This window comes from Bos indicus x Bos taurus, chromosome 18 (assembly GCF_003369695.1).
Source record: "Bos indicus x Bos taurus breed Angus x Brahman F1 hybrid chromosome 18, Bos_hybrid_MaternalHap_v2.0, whole genome shotgun sequence".
Classification (NCBI taxonomy): domain Eukaryota; kingdom Metazoa; phylum Chordata; class Mammalia; order Artiodactyla; family Bovidae; genus Bos; species Bos indicus x Bos taurus.
The window spans coordinates 57,529,055-57,549,670 of record NC_040093.1 but is presented as its reverse complement, the minus strand read 5'-3'; the positions used below and the strand labels follow the sequence as shown (position 1 = coordinate 57,549,670).

The following is a 20,616-nucleotide window of genomic DNA, read 5'->3' as shown; positions in this document are numbered from 1 at the left end:
GGACCCTCGACCCTGTGGCCCACCCACAGGTGCGCTAGAAAGAAACAGGTCTCTGTACTGGAGTGCAGCTGGTTTACAGTGTCAGGTTACTTGCAGGTGTACAGTGAAGTGAGTCAGTTACACGTACACACAAATCCACTCTTTTTTAGATTCTTTTCCCAACTAGGTCATTACAGAGTACTGAGCATAGCGTTCCCTGTGCTATACAGCAGGTCCTCACTCGTTAGCTGTCTTATATACAGCAGTGTCAATCCCAATATCCCAGTTTATCCCCCGCCCCGATCCTTCGCTGCCAGTAACTGTTTGTTTTCTACATCGGTGATTCCTGTTTTGTATGTAAGTTCATTTGTACCTTCTTCTTATTAGATTCCACATATACGCGATATGACAATCTCTAGGTCCATCCAAGAAACACAGTTTTCTTAAAAGCTGTCCCGCACATAACCCAGATGGAGCAGAATTTACCCGTTCCTGGATTTCTGGGGCAGGTGCCTTCGGGGCCTCAGAGAGCACTGGGGACGGGGAGACAGGGCTCCACAACGTCCCCTGCCCTGCGTGTGCAGCTGGGCCCTGTGCACCCTGAGCATGCACCTCCAGGAGTTCCTGCCAGGCTTGACCGTACCTAGAACCCAGGGGGCCAGATGTCAGCACAGCCACAAGGACGGCGGGAGAGGGGCTCCTGTGCGTGTGTGTGTGTGTGTACGTGTACAGGGCATGGGTAAAATGTACACACCGTGAATCCTACTACCTCCACCGCGTTTTTATGTTTTCCTGAAGTACAGCTGGTTCACAGGGCTGTGTTCATTTCCGCCCGCCTGAGCCCTTTCTGTGTGTCTGGTCTGTAGCATCAAGTGCACTGATGCCAGTCTGCAGTCATCACAGACCTCATATTCCCGAACGGAAACTGGCCCCACTCTGTAATCACTCACTCCCCACTGGCCCCCAGCCCTGGCCCCCACCCCGCCCCCTTCTGTGTCTGTGGTCTGACTCTGCATCCCTCCCAGGAGTGGGCCCTGCAGGATGTGTCCTTCTGGGACTGGCTGACCTCAGGCAGTGCGGTGACCGCAAGGTTCATCCCTGTGGGAGCCAGTGTCAGAGAGGGGTCCTCTGAACCCCCGGGGAGGGTCTGGTGATGGTTTCAGATCTGGTATCCAGACAGGGTGTGGGGTGCGTCTGGTCAGTATCTTCCGGCCTCACAGTCTTTGGGCCACAGGCAGGCACTGCGGGGCACAGCCCGTGGCGGTCACGGCCCCTCACCTGGCCCGTGTCTCCTCACAGGTGCACATCCTCATGGGCTCCTGTTACAAGACCAAAAAATTCCTGCTCTCCCTGGCGGAGAACAAGCTGGGACCGTGCATGCTCCTGGCACTGAGAGGGAACCAGACCATGGTGGAGGTGAGGAGCCGGCCCCAAGCCCTGGCCAGGCGGCCGACTCTCCTGGGCCCTCATCCTTGCCGATGGAGCACCTTCCAGGAGCTTCCAGGCGCACAGAGCTACTGCAGGAGCTGGGCCACGGCAGCAGACGAGGCAGCTCTCCCGAGTTTGGCGGAGCAGGAGACCTTGATCACACTGTCTGCTCATTCCACCTTCATTTAACTCGTGATCGTCTGTTGGTCTCAGGGATTGAGCAGGTTTCTGTTCTGTCCTGCCTTTTGCTGCAGAACAGACTACCTCCAAGCGGGGGCTCCAAACAGTGATGCTCATCTGTTTTTCTCCTGGGTCTTCAGATGGTTGGGCTCCGCCAACTGCTTCTCACTGTGGTCTCTTAATGGGGTGGTGGTGGATGGGGGCGGGTGGGCTGGGTCTTCCCAAGGCTGCCCCCTCTGCATGTCCAGCGCTGACCTGAGGGGACTCAGGCCACGGAGACGGAGCAGCTGGGGCTCCCAGGCCACTGTCAGCAGCGCAGCCCTGGCCTTAACCTGCCCACTCGCCAGCCTCAGGCATTCAGTCACCTCTCTGTCCCCCAGAGCCCCCAGCAGCCTGGGGCTCCCAGAGCCATTGTCCAGACAGACGTCACGTCTCTCCTCTGGCCTCCGCCTCAGAGTCAGGCAGCATCACTTTCTAGCCACCAGAAGGGAGTCAGCAAGGCCGGACCCAGGGGCAAGGACAGGAGTTAGACTTCACCTGTCGGCGGGGAGGGCACCAAGCAGTCAGACCAAGGGGAGAGAGCGTGGTCTGTCTCTCGGGCTCCCCAGCCCCCGAGCCCAGCCGCATCGTGCGTGGAGTGTTGGCCAGGGGGTGCCGGGGCAGGCAATTCCCCAGCATCGCGCAGAGGGTGGGAGGAGAAGGACCTCTGATCGCAGGGCACCCCAACCCCAGCCCCTCCGCAGGCGCACAGGGCTCTCGGGGCACTCGGGACAGGCGAGGGTTGGGCTCCCCAGCCTTTGCAGAGCAGCCCTGCCCAGAGTCCTGGCTGGTGGTGACGTGCCTCCTGGTCTCGGCAGATCCTGTGCTTGATGCTGGAGTACAACATCATCGACAACAACGACACACAGCTGCAGATCATCTCGACCCTGGAGAGCACGGGCGTGGGGAAGCGCATGTACGAGCAGCTGTGCGACCGGCAGCGGGAGCTGAAGGAGCTGGTAAGCGCGCGGCTCCGCACAGGGAATCCCGCCCCGGGACCCCCTTCCCACCCCATGGGCCTCTGCCTCCCTGACTCCTCTAATGTCCCAGAATCTGGCTGGGCTGGCCACTGCCTCTTCCTTTAGGGACCTTCATGGTCTCAGTTCCCTGTGTTTCTTGGAATCACCTCTCTGATAAACCACCTGCACTCAGGCCTGGCCTCGGGGTCTGCCCTGAGACCAAGACCATCATGCTGTCTGCCACTGCCGTCCTGAGAGGTGTTAGCTGGAGAGGGGCGGTCCAGGGTGAACGCTCAGGGAAAAGTGGGTCGTAACCAGCTGGCTTCTGTTTGCAGCAAAGGAAAGGCGGGCCCACCAGGCTAACACTGCCCTCCAAGTCCACAGTGAGTTGGTCTCCTCCTGGGGGCTGGGTGGAGGGAGGAAGGTGGGCTAGTCCTCCCTGGGGTTGGGGGCAACAGCAGGCAGCCTCTCTTGCAGGTGATGCGGAGAGGTGAACAGGGACTCAGTGGTGCTTCACAAGCCAGCTTTTCTAGGCTAGAACTGTGTTGCAGGAAACCAAACGTGATAAAGATTACTGTTAATATGTTACAAGTTATTCACAATAGCAACACTAATAGCTCACATACTTGTGCGCTCATGTGTCAGATTCTGTGCTAATAGTTCATTTTATCTTGACACTAAGCCTTATCAGGTCAATGCCTCTTTCCTTCCCCATTTTACAAGGTCTTCAGGGATCTTAGTTCTTTCTGTCCTCCCACTCCCCCGTCCTTGGCACATAGCTTCCACTTCACAGTCCAAAAGAGCTGCTCAAGCTCCAGCCATCTAATCTCCATTCAAGCCATGAGGAAGAGGCAAAAAAGAACACCAGCCCTTCCCTTCATGGACCTTCCTGGACGTTCCAACGGACACATCTGCTTATATACCATTGTCCGGGTTTAGCACATGGCCCCACCTAGCTAGGACATAAGCCTTAATTCAGGGCAACCAATTGGCAGCTAGCACTCAAGGATTCTACCACAAAGATGGAAGGGACCCTCAGCGACCTCAGCATCTAGTGCTCATACTCGCTGATCCCCACAGGCCTTAGTGTTGAGGGGACCTCAGTGTTTTCAGGCAGGGAATGGGCACAAGCCTGGGAAAGAGAGAGGGTCAGACACACACACTCACACTGCGGGAGGGACATGGCCTCGGAACCCCCAGTGCTGACTCAGGGTGTGACCCAGCGCTCCCAAGGCTTTCTCCAGCCAGGCAGCTGCCACCCGCAGAGACGTGGAGGCAGCCCCGCCCTCACGGACACACCACTTCGTCCCAACCCACTGGCCCATACTGCCCCCCCAGTTAGAGCTCTTCGTGGGGAGGCCCCAGGCCTCCCCCAAGACCCCGCCTACCCGTTCACCCACCTGCAGGATGCCGACTTGGCTCGTTTGCTGAGCTCTGGCTCCTTCGGAAACCTGGAGAACCTCAGTTTGGCCTTCACCAACGTAACCAGTGCCTGCGCTGAGCACCTCATCAAACTGCCTTCTCTCAAGCAGCTAAACCTGTGGTCCACTCAGGTATGCATGGCCTATCCACTGCGCCCTCCTCCGTGCCTGCCCTGCACCATCCTCCACGGCCGGCTTCTGCCCAGGACCCGTGGGTCCAGCCGCTCGATCCCCATGCCCCTCTGCAGCCCAGCACCCACACCCCGGCAGGGTCCCAGGCCAGAGGAGGGCTAGGCCCTGTGAAGCCCAGCGGCCCGTCTCACAGTTGGAGCTGCCGAGGCCCAGAGCAGGGACGTGCCGGGCGGAGCCTGGGGGAGCTGACGCGGGTCTCAGGCCCCCGCCTGGGGGCACTGCAGGCAGCCTGGGGGTCTCCTCCAGGTGGTGATGAGCGTGCGGCATAGCGTGCTCTGTCCTGCCCGCACCAGTCCGGCTCTTAGGCACTTACTCCCCGGCACGTGTGCTCTGCACGCCCCCGTGAGGTGCAGACACTGACACCTCATCTCTCAGCCGGGGCCCCCAGCTGCCCCCCGTCCCAGTGGTAGCCACAAGTCGCTGGGTTCACAGCCCCCCTTGACAGATGGCAACACTGACTGGTGGGCGAGCGGGGCCCCTGTTGGGGCCACGGCACCAGCAGACCCGGCCTGGTGTGAACCCAGGTCAGGGAGGTGGAGTCTCCGAAACGAATGAGAGCAGCCTCAGGCCTGGGCCGGGTCCCAGCCGCTTCCTCGGCCACTGCCCCAGCCCCAGGTTTCCGGGGGAGGCCTGAGGCGGGCCCCAGACTGAGGGCGTCTCTCCCGCAGTTCGGAGATGCCGGCCTGCGGCTCCTGTCGGAACACCTCACGATGCTCCAGGTGCTGAACCTGTGCGAGACGCCCGTCACCGACGCCGGGCTGCTGGCCCTCAGCTGTGAGTCCACACGCCCATCCCCTCAGGCCTTTCTCTGTCCCCATGGCACACGGGGCACCACGTACTCGCTGAGCACCTCCTCGGGCCAGGAGCACAGCAGGGGACTCTCCCTGCCCTCGTGGAGCTGGTGTCATTGAGAACAGGAAACCTGAGCGAGGCCTAGCCTGTCCCCTCACGTGGTCCCAGCCCTGAGGGCCGTGGTCACCGCGGGGTCCCTTTGGGCTGGTCGGCAGTGGGCAGCGAGCTCTGGGGACACTGGGGTACAGGCAGTGACAGCAGCCAGGGAGGCCCCAAGGGCAGGGAGGGAATGTGGGCCCGATTCAGATCAGCTCCTGCCTGAAACGACCTCTGTACCTCGCATACCCCAGCTGCTCCCCTGAATCCCCACTCCCCAGCCCTGTCTCCTGAACAGAGGCCTCGGTAACTCAACCCAGCCCCCAGCTTTTCTATCCCATATCTGCAGCTACCCTCGGCAGGGTCTCACTGACCTGATGACTGTCTGTCTGTCCGTTCCCATACAGCCATGAAGAGTCTCTGCAGCTTAAACATGAACAGCACCAAGCTCTCGGCGGACACCTACGAAGACCTGAAGGTAATCCCTTCTTCCCCTTCCTTCCTGCCTTTGCACGTGCAAAGGTCCTGAGGTGGAGAAGGTTGGCATGAACTGGCTCTGCAGCAGACGTGACTAGAGAGCGAGAGAACAGCTTGGGGTGAGACTGTATCAGCCCTTAGAGGTTGCGGCAGGCCCCTAGATTTCATCTGAGTTCAGTAGAAAGCTTGCAGAGGCTCTGAGAAGGGCAATACGTTATGCTAAAAGCTTGTTTCTGGCTGTTAGGTGGAAAACGGGGATTCTGAGGGAGAGTACGAGCAAGGGTAGCCCCATAGAGAAGGTCTGCAGGACTGGGGTCGTCACATGGGCGAGAGTTGGGACCAGCCCGCCAGGCTAGGCTGGCAACTTAGAACTGGGGAAAGACAGAATCTGAGTGGTAGAAGGCAGACACGTTTGTTTAAAAAAGCATGTCTCATCAGGACTGGAGGCTCCCAGGCCTAGCGCCCTGGGAGGAAGGGCTGGGCCAGGAGACACAGTGCCATGAGTGCACCGGCCTCTGGGCATCCCGGAAGCCCACTTCAGGTGTGGCCCCCTGCCCCCCAGCTCAGTCAGACCCGCAGCCCAGGGCTCACTCGCTGGTGAAGCCTCCAGATGGCCTTTGGAGCACCCACTGTGGGCCAGGCCCCTGCTGAGGATGGGGGCAAGGAGGTGCGGCCGGTTTACCTCTACCCAGGAAAGAGCTCAGACCCAGTGGACAGATACGCACAGCAAACTAAGGGAGGTCAGGGCTCAGGGGCCAGCAGGGAGGGGACCACCTGCTCTGTTCATCGGGCTGAAGGAGCCTACTCAGAAAGGCGGGCTTAGAAGTGAGCCTGCCTGGCAGGCCAGTGTGCAGGAAGCTGGGGAGACAGGATGTAAAGGCAGGAGACCAGCAGCCTCTCTGTACAGCGAAGGCTTGCCAAAAAAAAAAAAGTCAGCTGTTTATAAAAGAAGGCAGAGCAGGACCGCGTCTGGGTGGCAGGGGTGGGGAGCAGGAAGCCGCTCTGAGGAGCTTCAGGTGGGACTGTAGAGTCCAGTGACACGTCCTGTAGGGGAGCCTGAGTGCGAAGTAACTTGGGGGTCCTCCTCCATTCTCCCCGCCCAAGTCCTGACAGCCTTGAGGACGCGTAGTTCCACAGACGAGTGAGAACAGTCTGTGTGCTGAGCACGCAGCGTGGCCTCACACAGGGCGCTCTGCGTTTGGTCCCTCTCCCCATCTGGACACAACTGGACCTGGAGTCCCTCCACAGAGGAGGAATTCCGCTCTGGAGGCCCAGACTCTGCCCATGGGCACGTAGCCTGCAAGTGCCAGCGGAGGGCACACACCCCAGGCTTCCTACCCCCAGAGCTAGTGATTTGAAGCCCCTCTGGGGTGTGCACGTGGACTCCCCAGCAGCCGTCACCTGCTTTCTCTGGGGCTGGCCACATCCCACCTGCTGGGTTCTCCCCAAGGTCTCCCAGCTCTGGGCTTCGGAGCCCCCGACAGGCAAAGTGGGAACAGTAGTCACTGGTACGGGGAGAGCTCCGCGCCACCAGGTTCTGGAAGGGACCGGATCCTTCTTGCTCCCCCAGGCCAAGCTGCCCAACCTGAAGGAGGTGGACGTCCGCTACACGGAAGCCTGGTGAAGCTCCCGTCGGCAGGAAGCAGTTTGCAACCGCAACTCACAACTCCTGACTAATAGCCGTAGAGCAGCGGGTCTCGGGGTCCCACCCCCGTCCTGGCTGTGAGATAGATGGGGGAGTCTTTCTGGGGGCAGAGGGCGGAGGGGGGAGGGTGGGGAGGGGGGGTCCGTAAGCACGCCCAGCCCCCGCCTGATTCTTTTAGCTTCATAATCGGAAACCTTGACCTGATCTAAAACGGACTTCGTAGCAACCAGAGGAGTGGCAGTGGGTCGGGGAGAGGGTGGGGGTGGGGGGCTTGGGGAAGGGGGACCCTTTGTGGATTTTCTTTGCCTTTGTGTTCAATGCCGCGTGGGAACAGTCAAGTCCGACCCCACTTTCACGTGACCCCGCTGGGCCCAGAGGCCGAGGAAGGACCTGTCCTCCTCCAAGGCCCGCCGAGAACTCGCCCCACCATCGCCATCGGACAAGACCCAGTCCCATCATCCCACCGTCCTGTGTCCTCGCCATTGCTATGCAAAGTGATTCTTGTTGTACATAAGATTTAAATAACGCGCCTATTTAAGAAACGTTGACAAATTGCAGGTCTGGGACCTGCCTGTTATTTATGAAGTCTTTGACCTACCCACCCGCCCGCCCACCTGCCCGCCAGCCACCCCTGGCGTGTAGTACTGTACAAACCAGTCAGCTGGTAGTGGTAGTATTCTTGTTATTTTTTTAAAGGAAACAGACGGAAAAGAAAAAAAAAAAGAACCTCCTTGGAAAATTAATTGCTTTTTTTGTAATGGATTCTGTCCGCTAATGCTCTCTTGTCCGTCCGTCCCTCTGCCCGCCACGCCACCGTGCATTTCGATTCCAGATGTCTCCAGTTTCCTCACGGGGTGGGGGTCAGACTGGGGGAGGAGAAGTGGGGTCCCCACATTGTCGTCTCGCTCCTCTAAGGCCCCAGCTTCCTCTCGGCCCCCTTTTACACATCTGGAGGGGTGGGGTGCTAACCTGTCCTCGCGTCGTCCCATAAAAGAGCTGCCCCCACCCTTCCCGCGGAGTACGCCATCTCTGGTGGCCTCTGCTGTCCCCCTCCTGACTGAGACTCTGCCACCCGTGGCTTCCCCGCCGTCCTGTGCCTCCCGTGGTCCCTCATGCATGCCCGCCTCTCTGCATGGTCTCTTGGGAGAAGAGAGACGTCTCCTCCACCGGCCTGACTGCCCGCCCCACCCCACGAATGTGACCACTGCAACGCAGACTCCCTGCTGCCCTTCTCCGTCCCCCGACCTGCCCCAAAGACACACCCATCTCCATTTCTTTTATAAACAAGCCCTCACTGTACAGAACAGCCCTCATGGTTTACTTGGGGTCCCCTCTCCCCCAAGCCCCATCTTCTGTTGGTTTAGCACAAATACCCCCCTCTTTCAGCACCTCCAGACCTAACCCCCAGTCAATGTAATTGTTTTATATATATTTAATCTTATTCAATGGAAACCATGCTTTTGTCGTTTTATACTTTGCTAGGTAGACTTTATTACCCCCCCCCAACTATGCCCTCATTTTTTTAAAAAAGGAAAAAAAAAAGAAATTGGGTTTCAGTCTTAATTCATTTTCTGTGCCAGGTTTGATTTCGTGCGTGCGTGTGAATGTGTTCTGTTTCGTGTTTTGTTTTTGTTGTTCTTTTCTGTTGTTTGGTTTTATTTGCTCCCCTCTGGTCCCATACTTTACAGCACTCTGGTGCAGGAAGAAGCAGAAGCAAAAAAAATAAAAAAATCTAAAAAGAAAAAAAAAAGAAGAAGAGCCGAGACATGCCACCTTTACCCTTCGCACTGTTGCTTTTCCTGATGGTTAATACTACTGTCACGTAGCTGTGTTCAGAGATGTGAAAAACTTTCAGGCAAAAATAAACTGTAAGTGACTCATTGACATCTGGCCTTTCTGTGTGGCTTTGAGGGGGCCTGGTGTGGGGACAGGAAGGGCCAAGACCTAGGCCACGAGTTGGGGGGCTCACAGCAGAGCCTCTACACCCTGTGTCCAGGGCTCCTCACCCCGGCACACTTGCAAGCCAGATCTTTGTTGTGGGGCCATCCTGGGCATCAAAGCCCCAACCCCCACCCACTGGATTCCAGGAGCACCCACCCCTACCCCAGCAGATAGAACAACCAAAAATGTCTCCACAGGGTGCCTAGCGCCCCTAGGGGACAGTCACCCCAGGAGACAGCCTGGCTGTCCACCTGTGCCGCAGGACCCCCGCGGAAGCTCTAGTCCAGCGAGGTGCCTGGGAAAATGCAGGGTCCGGGGTGGGGCCCCAGACTCTGCATTTCTGAGGAGCTCTGGGCGACGGATGCTTCCACCCACCCTCCTCTGTCCCCTAACCCCCTACACCATCTTCCAAGCCCCGAGGACACTCTACCTCGCCGCACACCTGCTCTCACTTCCCGAGGCCACTGCAGCTGACCCCACTCGGCTGACCCGCAGGACGCCCTCCGGCCGATCAGGGAAAGCGGGTGCCCTGTGGGAGGCTCAGGACGGCCCAGACCGGCAGGGCCGGCGGACGGGCTTCGGGAGCTCCGGTGCTCAGGCCAGATGAGCCGGGCGTCACGAAGGCCAGCTGCAGGGCGGGACGCAGGGCCGCGAGGCACCGCAACCCGCCACCTTCCCACCAGCAGAGGCCCTGGCTCAGGAGGCGCTCATCACCTGCCAGACGAAAGGGAGGACCCTGCCAGCGACCGACCTCAGCCCTCTGCCCTCTGCTGTCACCTCGGCTCCTCTGGCTGAGCGGGGAGAATGCAGACTACCTGGCGGAGGCAGGGTCGGGGGAGAGGGCGTTTCCTCCCCCGTGCTGTTCCGTCAGGAGCCGCCTCTTCCCTGAGCTTTGATTCCAGCTACCAGCACAACCCTCACCTTCTACCTTGGCCTGGCAGGATCTGCGGTAGTCCCAAGAGCCTCACTTGCTTCAACTCCGCCCACCCACGTGAGCCACAGCTCTCGACCCTGCCCACCCACGTGACTCAGCTCTTAACCCCACCCACCCGCGTGACTCACAGTTCTCGACCCTGCCCTCCCACGTGACTCATAGCTCTTAACCCCACCCACCCCACATGCCTCACACCCCCTGAACTGGAAGGCTCTCCGCTTGCGGAAACTGAGTTAGACGGTGTTTTCCTTTGCCCCGCTGACCTGCACGTTGGAAGCAGCCCCTGCTGCAAGTTCCCAGGCCTCAGCATCCCTTGTCAGGTAGCCCTGCCCCGCACCCCCACCCCCCACCCCCAGGAGTTAGCCCTTCCTTACATACTGCACAGCCCACCAGAGTGGGCCTTATGTTTCATGCAGAGACCCTGCTTTCCTCCACCAACACGCAGGCAACCCCCGCAGCTGATGTGAGCACCCACTAAGAGCCCAGTGGAGCAATGGGCCCTTGAGATGGGGAGGGACGTTCATCAGGAAATTTCAGGGCAAATCCTGAATTAGGGACAGGGAGAAACACTCCCAAGAGAGTGGCTGTTGGATTAGTGGGAGCTGAACTCTGTAGTCCACAGGTCAGCTTGATGCCCCGCTCACGGTGACTGCTCCAGACGGCACTGTCTTCCAGTCACTTAGGCTACAGTGTAAATGGTACACCCTGGAGTCGTGCCAAGGGGGAACCTCATTGTTATTTGTGCCTCCCAGACTGCTCTAAAGTTAAGCTGTGCTAGAAGTTTCTCTGAAGGCCCACAGGGAAGGGGATCAGAGAGCCTTGGAAAAGGGCCTGGCTTCATTCATTCATTGATTCATGCATTCAACTATTCTTTGTTGAACACCTGCTTCTAGGAGGTGCTTGCAGGTTCTAGACAACATGCTAGAAGAAGCAAGAAACATGGCCTTTGCCCTTTGGGGCCCCAGTGACCTGAAGCATGCTGGCGAGGAGTCAGCGTTGATATTGTGTGGCAATAGCAATGACAGGAAGCTATGGCAGGCGCAGGAGGTGACAGCTAACCCAAGCTTTGGAAATCAGGAGGGCTTCCTGGAGGAGGTGGTATTGTTGACAGTGAAGAATGAGGATATATGTCAAGTCATCAGAGAGGAAAGGGGAGTGTGCAAAGACGTGGCAACAGATGAGCGGGATCTGTACTGGGAACTGCAGATGGAGAGCATGGTGGGGTGAGGGGGGACATGGGAGGGATTGTTATTGTTGGGGCTGAATTGTGTCCCTTAAAAAAGAGATGTTGAGGGGGAAGAGGACAAAAAAAAAGAGAGAGATGTTGAAGTCCTAACCAACCCCCTCCCCCAGTACCTAAGAGTAGGACTGTAATTGGAAACAAGGTATTTACAGAGTATTCAAATTAAACTGACGTCATTAAGGTGGGCCCTAATCCAATATGACTGGTGTCCCTGTAGAAAGGGGAAATTTGGATCCAGAAGCAGACATGCACAGCGGGAAATCTACCAGATGAGACTGGCACAGGGAGAGGGCCACGTGAGGATGAGGGCAGAGACGGGAGTCAAGCTGGGAAGAGAGGCCTGCAGCAGATCCGGCCTCACAGACCCTACCGACACCTTGAATTCGGTGTTCTGTGAGAACCGTGAGAGAATACTCCTCTCTTATTTTAAGTGCCCCCCCACCCCTAGTCCATGCTGCTTTCTCACAGCAGCCCTGAGACAGAGTACATCCGTTTTCCTGGGCCACCACACAGAGTATCCCAAACCCAGAGATGTATTCTCTTGTTTCTGGAGACCAGAAGTCCAAATTCCAGATGTCGGAAGGGGGCCTTGCTTTCCTTCTCCTCCAGTCCCTGGCTAGCTGCTGCGTCGCATCAGTCTCTGCCTCTGTCCCATGTGGCCCTGCCTCTTCTCTACCGCACCCTTCCCTCTGCCTTTCTCCTTCAAGGACATTTGATGTTGGTTCAGCGCCCACCTGGATAATCCAGGGCTTCCCTCACAGCTCAGACGGGAAAGGATCAGCCTGCAATGCAGGAAACCAGAGTTCAATTCCTGGATTGGGAAAATCCCCTGGAGTAGGAAATGGCAACCCACTCCAGTATTCTTGTCTGAGAAATCCTATGGACAGAGGAGCCTGGCTGGCTGCAGTCTATGGGGTCACATCCTGGATAATCCAGGGTGATCTCACAGCCAGAGCCTTAACACATCACCTGATCTGCAAAGAAGTTTTTCTTTTACCATATAAGGTCCCAGTCACTGGTTCCAGGTGAAGGCACCTTCTGGGGCCATTATTCCACACGCTGCATAATGGGGGCGAGACTAGCCATCGTCTCCTTAGTCATATTTAGAAGCCTGGGATTTACCCCGAGGGCTCTGAGAGACTGTTAGGACATTGCAATTATCTTACTCATTTTCTGACAAAGCATGTATATAGCTCCTCCTATGTGCCAGGCACAGCAACAGTTTTGTAACTCTGAATCCATTCATTCCTCCTGCCAAACCTTTGAGGCAGGTGCTAACATGATCCCTCTTGACCACTGGGGAAGTGGAGGTCAGGAGATGCTGCATCCTTCAGTCAAGGTCATGCAGGGAGCAGGGGACCAAGGCAAGCTTATGACCCAGGCATTATGGGAAGATCTATCCACCGCTGGCTGGTGAATGGATGGGGCTGAGGCTGGAGCTTAGACCACATGGAGAAACAAATTCAAGAGAAGCTTAGGAGTAAAACTGCAGAACGTGGGGATTGGTATGGAAGGAGGGCCAGCAAGGAGTGAAGGAAGAAGTTCAATTTCTTGCCTTGTTTCCTGAAGCTCTGTGAGCTCCAGAATTGTACCTCTGCCGGGCAGCAGCCCTCGTGGCAGGCAGGGCTGGTGTGTGAACACTACCTCTGGGTCCTGGTGGGGGCAGAGAGCTCCAAGGCTCCTGTCCTTCCCTGGAGTCCTTCCCTGGGGTTCATCTCCAGCTGCCCCCAGGGTTCTCTTGCTTGTTAAGACTTCTACCCTTCTCCTCTCACTTTCCCATGGTTCCATTTCTGGTTCTGGGGTCACTTCGCACGTAAGCTTACCTGAGCCGGAGGAAATCATTGTTTTAGAGCCAACTTCTGGGGAAGCCCCAAATTAAGAGTGCCTGACCGTGCCGGGGGACAGAGGGCCGGGATGGAGGGGAGCGCCTCCATGACAGACTGAGAAATCCCTCCCAAGGGGACCAGGTCACCCAGTATTCCTGCCCCGTCCTTGGTGACACAGGCACTGCTGAGCTTTGCCAGAAGGGCTCTGCAGCTAGGGTCCCCAGAACCACCTTGCACCCATTTTGAGAGGTGGGGGTGGCAGCTGACGGGAGCTCCCGGACATTGCTGGTGGAACTAGAAATCGGTTTGACTGCTTTGGGAAGTGTATCTAATCAATACTAAAGCTAAACATCTGTCAACATCCTGACCCCGGAGCTCTGCTCCTGGGGAGACGGCCAAGAGGGCTGAGCTCACATGTCCACCAGAGACACAAACAAGAATGTTTATAGCAGAGTATTCATAATAGCCCAGAGTGGAAACACCCTAATGTCCACTCACAGGAGAATGAATAAACTAGCTGTGGAACAGATACACAATGGACGACGCAAATGCCTCCATCGACGGGGAGGAAGAGTAAATACACCATGACACATCCGTATGATGGGGTTCTGCAGCAAAAATGACCCGACAGATACACACAATCGGGTAAATGCACTGGACAGGCGTTATGTTGTGCGAAAGGAGGCAGACACAAATGAGGGTTTGCCATGTGATTCCATTTATATAAAGTTCACAAACAGCCACAGATCATCAGTAATTATAGAGGTCACAGAAGTGGTATCTCTGCAAGGGTGGGGAGCATTGTTGATCAGGAAGACAGGAGGGAATCTTCTGGGGGTGATGAAAATATGCTGCATCTCGATACACAAATATTTATACACATGGAGTTCTACACTTAAGACTTGTGTAGTTTACTGCGTATGTACACATCAGCTTTTTTTTTTTTGGCTATGCCCTGTAACTAGTGGGATTTGAGTTGCTCAACCAGGGATCCAACTTGTGCCCCCTGCAGTGAAAGCATGGTATCTTAACCACTGGCCCACTAGCAAATCCCAACATCAACTTTTTCTTTTTTTCAAGATTTTTTTTTTTTGATGTGGACCATTTTTGAAGTCTTTATTGAATTTGTTTTATAACATTATTTCTGTTTTATGTTTGGTGTTTTGGCCTCGAGGCATGTGGGATCCTGGCTCCCCTATCAGGGGTCAGGTAGAACCTGCATCAGGTGCATTGGAAAGTGAAGTCTTAACCACCAGACTACAAGGGAAGTTCCTCAACATCAGCTTTTAAAAAGTAGCAGCAGGTAGAAGAAGAAGAAGGCAATGGCACCCTACTCCAGTACTCTCGCCTGGAAAATCCCATGGACAGAGGAGCCTGGTGGGCTACAGTCCATGGGGTCACTAAGAGTCGGACACGACTGAGCGACTTCACTTTCACTTCTCACTTTCCTGCATTGGAGAAGGAAATGGCAACCCACTCCAGTGTTCTTGCCTGGAGAATCCCAGGGACGGGGGGGCCTAGTGGGCTGCCGTCTATGGTGTCGCACAGAGTCAGACACGACTGAAGCGACTTAGCAGCAGCAGCAGCAGCAGGTAGAAACAATCCAAATACCCATTCATAGATGAACAGATAAATAACCGGGATGCATATTCACAGTGGACTCAGCCACGCGTAAGAAGGAATAAAGCACCCCTGCGTGCTCCAACATGGATGAACCTTGAGACCAGTGTGTTAAATAAGCCAGACACAAAAGACCACCCACTGTATGGTTCCGTTTATCTGAAATATCCAGAACAGGAACGTCTATACAGACAGAAAGCAGATTAGGATTTACCAGCACCTGGGGCGTGACCACTGAATGGGTGTGGGGTTTTATGTGGGGGCTGTCGTATGGTCAGGCCAGCCACGATGGCGGTTCCCTCGCTCTCTCCACCTGCCCTGCCCGACCTGGGCCTGCTTCACCGTTAGCTCGCACACACAACTTGCCTTCCTACACACTTGCCCCAGGCCCCAGCTGGTGATTATGCTTCTCAAAGGGGCCGTGAGGAGTTCTACTACTGCTTTCCCTGGTAGCTAAGGCGCCCACCTGACCCCAATTCCCCCCGGAACTGGTGACCTTGCCCTGACCCCGGAAGCAAAGCCTGCCGCCATGCTTTGCCCGCCTCCAACCTCTGCACACTGTGGGTGTTGCTCCAGGACCGTTACTTCAGACAGGTACTTTTCACGTCTCTGTTGCTGACTCCCGGCTCTTTCGTCTTGTTTTAAAGCTGGGCAAGTGCAGGGTTTTTTTGTTTAAGTTCAGTTCTTACAGGTCTTATGGGCCTGCGGGGTGTAGGGCCTTGTAGAACCTTTTAGGCCTGAGGGGTGCAGCCCACCGTTGAGGAAAAATTTGGGGAACTAGATAAGAGGTGGTGATGGCAGAACATGGTGAATGTTCGAAATGCCATGTTAAAGTGATATCTTGAATTTGAATTTTGTGCCAGTTTTTTAAAAGCAGCATCAAAACAGAACTTTTTAAATGAAGAGGTGGTTGCTGCTCATTTCTGCTCTGTCTGGTCTGGGGAGGGTGAGGGATGCCGTTGCCAAAAACTTGGCTCCCTGTCCACCGACGCCAAATAAAAATACAGAGACAGAGTTTGGAGGAAATAGAAAGATGGCTTTAGTCCTCTTCTGGGCGAGGGGAGGACACAGCAGACCAGCGGCTCTAGGACTGTACCCCCTCGCTAGGAGAACCGAGAGGCTTTATGTAGCCTGGATCTCAGGCTTAGAGTAAATAAATGATAAGGCGCCAAGTAATGAGCATCTTGCATTTTTCTTCTTCCCACGTTACTTAAAAGCAGTAACAGCTGGCATTAGGCAGCTTCGTCCGTTTGTCTCTGCGTTATTGGCCTGAGACCTTCTTTCTGAAATGCAAACAATTCTAAGGGCTGATTTTCTACAAGAGAATGTAGGGTGTAATGTACATAGTATCAGGGGTGATAAGTTTCCTTTGTGAAGGACAATTCTAGTTACAGACACTGTAGATTAGCAACAGTTAAGCTAGGAGCGATTAACTCTGATTAAGTCCTGTCCCTTCTCTAGCCTGTTCACTCTTCCTTTTACTTTCCTTGCTCTCAAGAGAGGGAAAACTTCTTTTCTGTTTTTGCTGCAGTGTGCCAATGCCACCATGACATTGCCTGTTAGAACCATACTTGTCCATCCTTATGAAGCCTCTTGGTGAATGGTTGTGTCCCCGCCTCAAAAGACTTTCTACTGCCATCTGCTGGAAATTATCATAGTAAACACACAAGTTTGTATAATAGACATACGTACGTCTCGATGTGTTGCTCTTCTGCGCTGTACATGGCGGGACAGGTGACTTGGCTCTGTTTCTCAGTGCACTCTCTCCAGATTTGAATGGGCCCTTGAGCACCTCAAGGCTGACCTCCCCTCTGGTCCACACTAGCCTCTTCCATGTTTGTCAGGGAGATGAAATCCACATGGTCCCTAGTTTACTCATCAGTACATTGAAACCTGCCTTTCAGAGCCACCTCCAGAAACGAAACGTTCCCCAGGGCACTTATGGTCATCACAGAAGCAGGGGGTTGAGAATGGGCTAGAAGGTCTTGTGGACTTAAAAGTATTCACAGTCTCAAAGCTGGGAGTTCCGTTTTATTCGGTGGGAATTTTTAGGACTTCAAGCCAAGGAGACAGCATCTCCAGTAACCCTGAGAGAACTGATCCAAGGAGGTGAGGGGAGGAGGCAGGTTATATAGATTTTTGTAACAAAGGGAGTCAGAACATCAAAGAAAAAACCATATTCCAAGGTAAGTGCTTTTCTGTGTACGGGAAAACTCAGGGCTCACTGAAGTCATTCCTTTGATATGTGCATGCTAAGTGGCTTCAGTCTCCTATTTCTGCTTTTCTAGTCGCTCAGTCATGTCTGACTCTTTGTAACCCCATGGACTGTAGCCCGCCAAGCTCCTTTGTCCATGGATTCTCCTGGCAAGAATACTGGAGTGGGTTGCCACGCCTTTCTCCAGGGGATCTTCCCGACCCAGGGACCAAACCTGTGTCTCCTGTAGCTCCTGCACTGCAGGCAGATTCTTTACTGCCTTTGCTAGGCCCCTCGCCTCTCTGGGGCCAGCATCCTGCCTTTAGTGTCCTCCGGGCTCACTGGAGGGAGTGGCTGCAGTCTGCTGGATCTCAGGTATTCTTTTCCTTCCCAGGTTCCCTCAGGCTTACCTGCCTCTGTTGGGGCTGCAGTCACTGACAGGAAACATTCCATTTCTCAGGCTCCGCCAAGCTCCTAGCCACAGGCATCTTGGCTGTTTTTTCTCTGTTGTAGGGACAACGAGCCTAAAACATGCCTAAACACTGGGCTGTGTCTCATCTCTGACTTGCCAGGATTTGCCAGGGAGGGGAAGGGGCTGTGGGATCCAGTGGGAAGGAGATTCAGCCAAGAGGGCTCTGTGCTGGGCACACCTTACCCCTCACATTGATACCAGAAATTCAGCCTCTATGAAGCTGGTGCCAAATCCGATTTCAGAGACAGAGTTTTGGGTGAAGTAGAAAAGAATAGCTTTATTGCTTTGCCAGGCAAAGGGGGCCACAGCAGGTCTGTGCCCTAAAAAACTGTGTCCAACTTGGGAGGATTTGGTGCAGAGTTGTTTTTGCAGTGGTTCAAGGGCTGGGTTGCTGATAAGGATCAGGGTCTCAGGTGACCAATCTCCTGATGGGCTTTTCTGGTTCCCTTGATCTGGCCTCAGGTGACTTCTTGATGAGCTTCTCCAGAATAAAGAATGCTTACATCTTCCGTTTGTTGGGGGTTTCAGTTCTGTAAAGATTTAGCTCAGCAATGTTACTTATATCCCTCAACCTGGGGCTTCCTAAGTGGATCAGTGGTAAAGAACCCACCTGCCAATGCAAGAGATGCAGGTCTGACCACTGGGTGGGAAAGATCCCCTAGAGAAGGGCGTGGCAACCCACTCCGGTATTGTTGCCTGGAGAATCCCATGGACAGAAGAGCCTGGTGGGCTACAGTTCATGGGGTCACAAAGAGTTGGACACGACTGAGTGATTGAGCACACACACACACGCATACACACGCACACACACACACACCCACCCCACAGAAAGACTTCTTTGCCCAGGAGTCCCACAAGATCCATCCGTCCCGCTGGGTCCTAACAGCTCTTGTCTGGGGCTCTCCCATGACACCCCCACTGGCTGCAGGGGATTTGCTGGGGTGGAAGGTGAGTTTTTTGTGGACAGCAGCAATGCATCTTAAGCCCTTCACTGCCCCAAAGTTCTCTTGGTGTCCACCACAACTATGAGATGAGGGGCTGTCTTCCCTGGTGGGTGTCTCTTCAAGACTACGGCTGTCCTAGAGAAATAGACTGCAAACCACACATGTGGAGTGGTCTCATAGCCACATTTTAAAAAGTTAAAGGAAAACAGGCCACATTCATTTTAATAGCATATATTTTTTTACCCTAATATACTCAATGAAATCAATCAATGCTCAGTCACAATCATGTCCAACTCTTTGCGACCCCCATGGACAGTACCACCAGGCTCCTCTGTCCATGGAATTTTCCAGGCAAGAATACTGCAGTGAGTTGCCATTTCCTTCTCCGGGGGATCTCCAACATTATCATTTCAACATGCAATCAATATAAAAATTATTAATGAGATATTTTACATTCTTTTTTTTTTTTCCCCAATATGCAAAGTCTTCAAAACCTGGTGTGTAATTCGCCCTTCTAGGGCATCTCAGTCAGGACCAGTCATGTTCAAGTGCTCTGCAGCAGCCATAAGCAGCCAGTGGCTCCTGTGTGGGCAGCATGTTTCCAGAGTTTCCATAAACCAGGAGTGGGGCAGTGGCACCTTGGTGGGAAGTGGGGAGAGCAGCGGGAAGACAGGACTTGAGCCAGCACTTACACACCCATACGTGGCTTTTACTGAGGTGGTGTGAATTGAGAAGCTGTTACGGAACACAGGTCTGTGTGCCCAATGCACAGTGAGGAGAGACTAGCAGAGAAATGTTTGTTGCGGGCCCAGCAAGGAGAATGGGCGGCTTGCACTCAGAAACCCCATATTCCCCAATGGTTTTGGGCTCGGGTGGGGGGAGAAATGTTTATAGGCAAAATGTGACAGGAGAGCTGTAGGGTATGTGACTTTCATTTGATTGGCTTGCTCCAGGAATCTTGCCCCCAGCTGAAGTTACCTTCCTCCACCTGGGTGGGGGCCTTAGTTTCCGCAGAAGAACTGAGAGGGATTGTTATATACCTTTCTTGAGGAAGAACCAGGACCCTGCCCCAAGGCTGGACTATTGTTTCTTGATGGCTCCTCCCTTGTTTCTGTATCCCCTCCCTTCCCCGACACTGTTTGGATCTGCCCTCGAACTCAGGGAAGGTCAAGGAGGCTGAATGAAGCCTATTTCCTACACCCAAGGAAGGAGGGGGGAGGACCCCACAGGGTCCCACTCAGTTCCAAGGCCCCTCAGGAAAGGTGCTGGGTTGGACCCCCTGTGGGAATCCTCCTACAGAACTGATGTCCAGAGCTGCTAGGTTCGTGGGTCTGATCTTAAGTCCCCCTGGAAAACAAGCATCTATTTCAATTGATTTTTTAAGAAAGAAACATATTCATTTACAAGAAAAAAACTTATATATGATAACCTACAGGAAGGGGGACCCCATTCCAGGGCCCGAGAGTGGGCTCTTGTCTAACTCACAGAAATGGATTGTGACAAAGCAAGAGCCTTTGCTGGGAAGAGGTGCCCATGGAGAGAGTAGCAGGGTAAGAGGGCCCAGGAGAACTGCCCGGCCTTGTGGCTCGTATTCTCGGGGTTTATGGTAATGGGGTCAGTTCCGGGTTGCCTCTGGCCGGTCATTCTGACTCAGGGTCCTTCCTGGTGGTGTGCGCAGACAAGATGGATCCCAACGAGGATTCTGGGAGGTCGGTGAGACCCTTTTGACCTTTCCTGAATTCCTCCAGATGCTAGTAGCTTGTTAGTTCCGCATTCCTTACCAGGACCTCCTGTTGTAAGATAACTCATACAGGTGGTGACTATCCTGTCTGGCCAGGGTGGGCAGTTTTGGTCAGCAGTTCCCTTAACATAGCTATGCATTTTTGTGGCATGAATGAATGAATGAGTGAAAAACTTCAATATGAAGACCAGAAAGCGCCTGTGCCGATGAGGGGCAGTGGGCATCAGACCTACATCTTACGTCAGGAGCTGGGCAGCGAGACTGGAATCTCCACGCTGAGACGAGGAAGTGTGTGTGTGGGCAACCAGGCTGCAGACGCATTCAGAGTCTGTCCCTTCTTAGCTGTGGATCCCTTGACAGTCCCAGGTTCTTCCTCCCACTGCCCATCAGTCCACCCAGAGGAGCGCCTCACCTTTGCTATCCATGGCCTTTCATTCACTCAGTCACCCGTTCATTCACTCATTCCTTGAGCAAAAATTTATATACACTGAAC

The 20,616-nt window shown here is 54.6% G+C and overlaps 1 protein-coding gene across 2 annotated transcripts in view; it reads left to right on the top strand.

Moving 5' to 3' along the window:
• Nucleotides 1–7,338, top strand: part of CMIP (c-Maf inducing protein) — a 210,438-nt gene extending 203,100 nt beyond the window's left edge. For both annotated transcript variants that reach the window (XM_027513944.1, XM_027513945.1), the window contains 7 exons: nt 1,279–1,395; nt 2,445–2,585; nt 2,921–2,968; nt 3,992–4,138; nt 4,867–4,972; nt 5,494–5,564; nt 7,134–7,338. In XM_027513944.1, the coding sequence (XP_027369745.1) occupies nt 1,279–1,395; nt 2,445–2,585; nt 2,921–2,968; nt 3,992–4,138; nt 4,867–4,972; nt 5,494–5,564; nt 7,134–7,187 (684 nt within the window). In that variant the 3' untranslated portion in view covers nt 7,188–7,338. The remainder of the gene's footprint in view (nt 1–1,278; nt 1,396–2,444; nt 2,586–2,920; nt 2,969–3,991; nt 4,139–4,866; nt 4,973–5,493; nt 5,565–7,133) is intronic.
• The last annotated feature ends 13,278 nt before the right edge of the window (nt 7,339–20,616 follow it).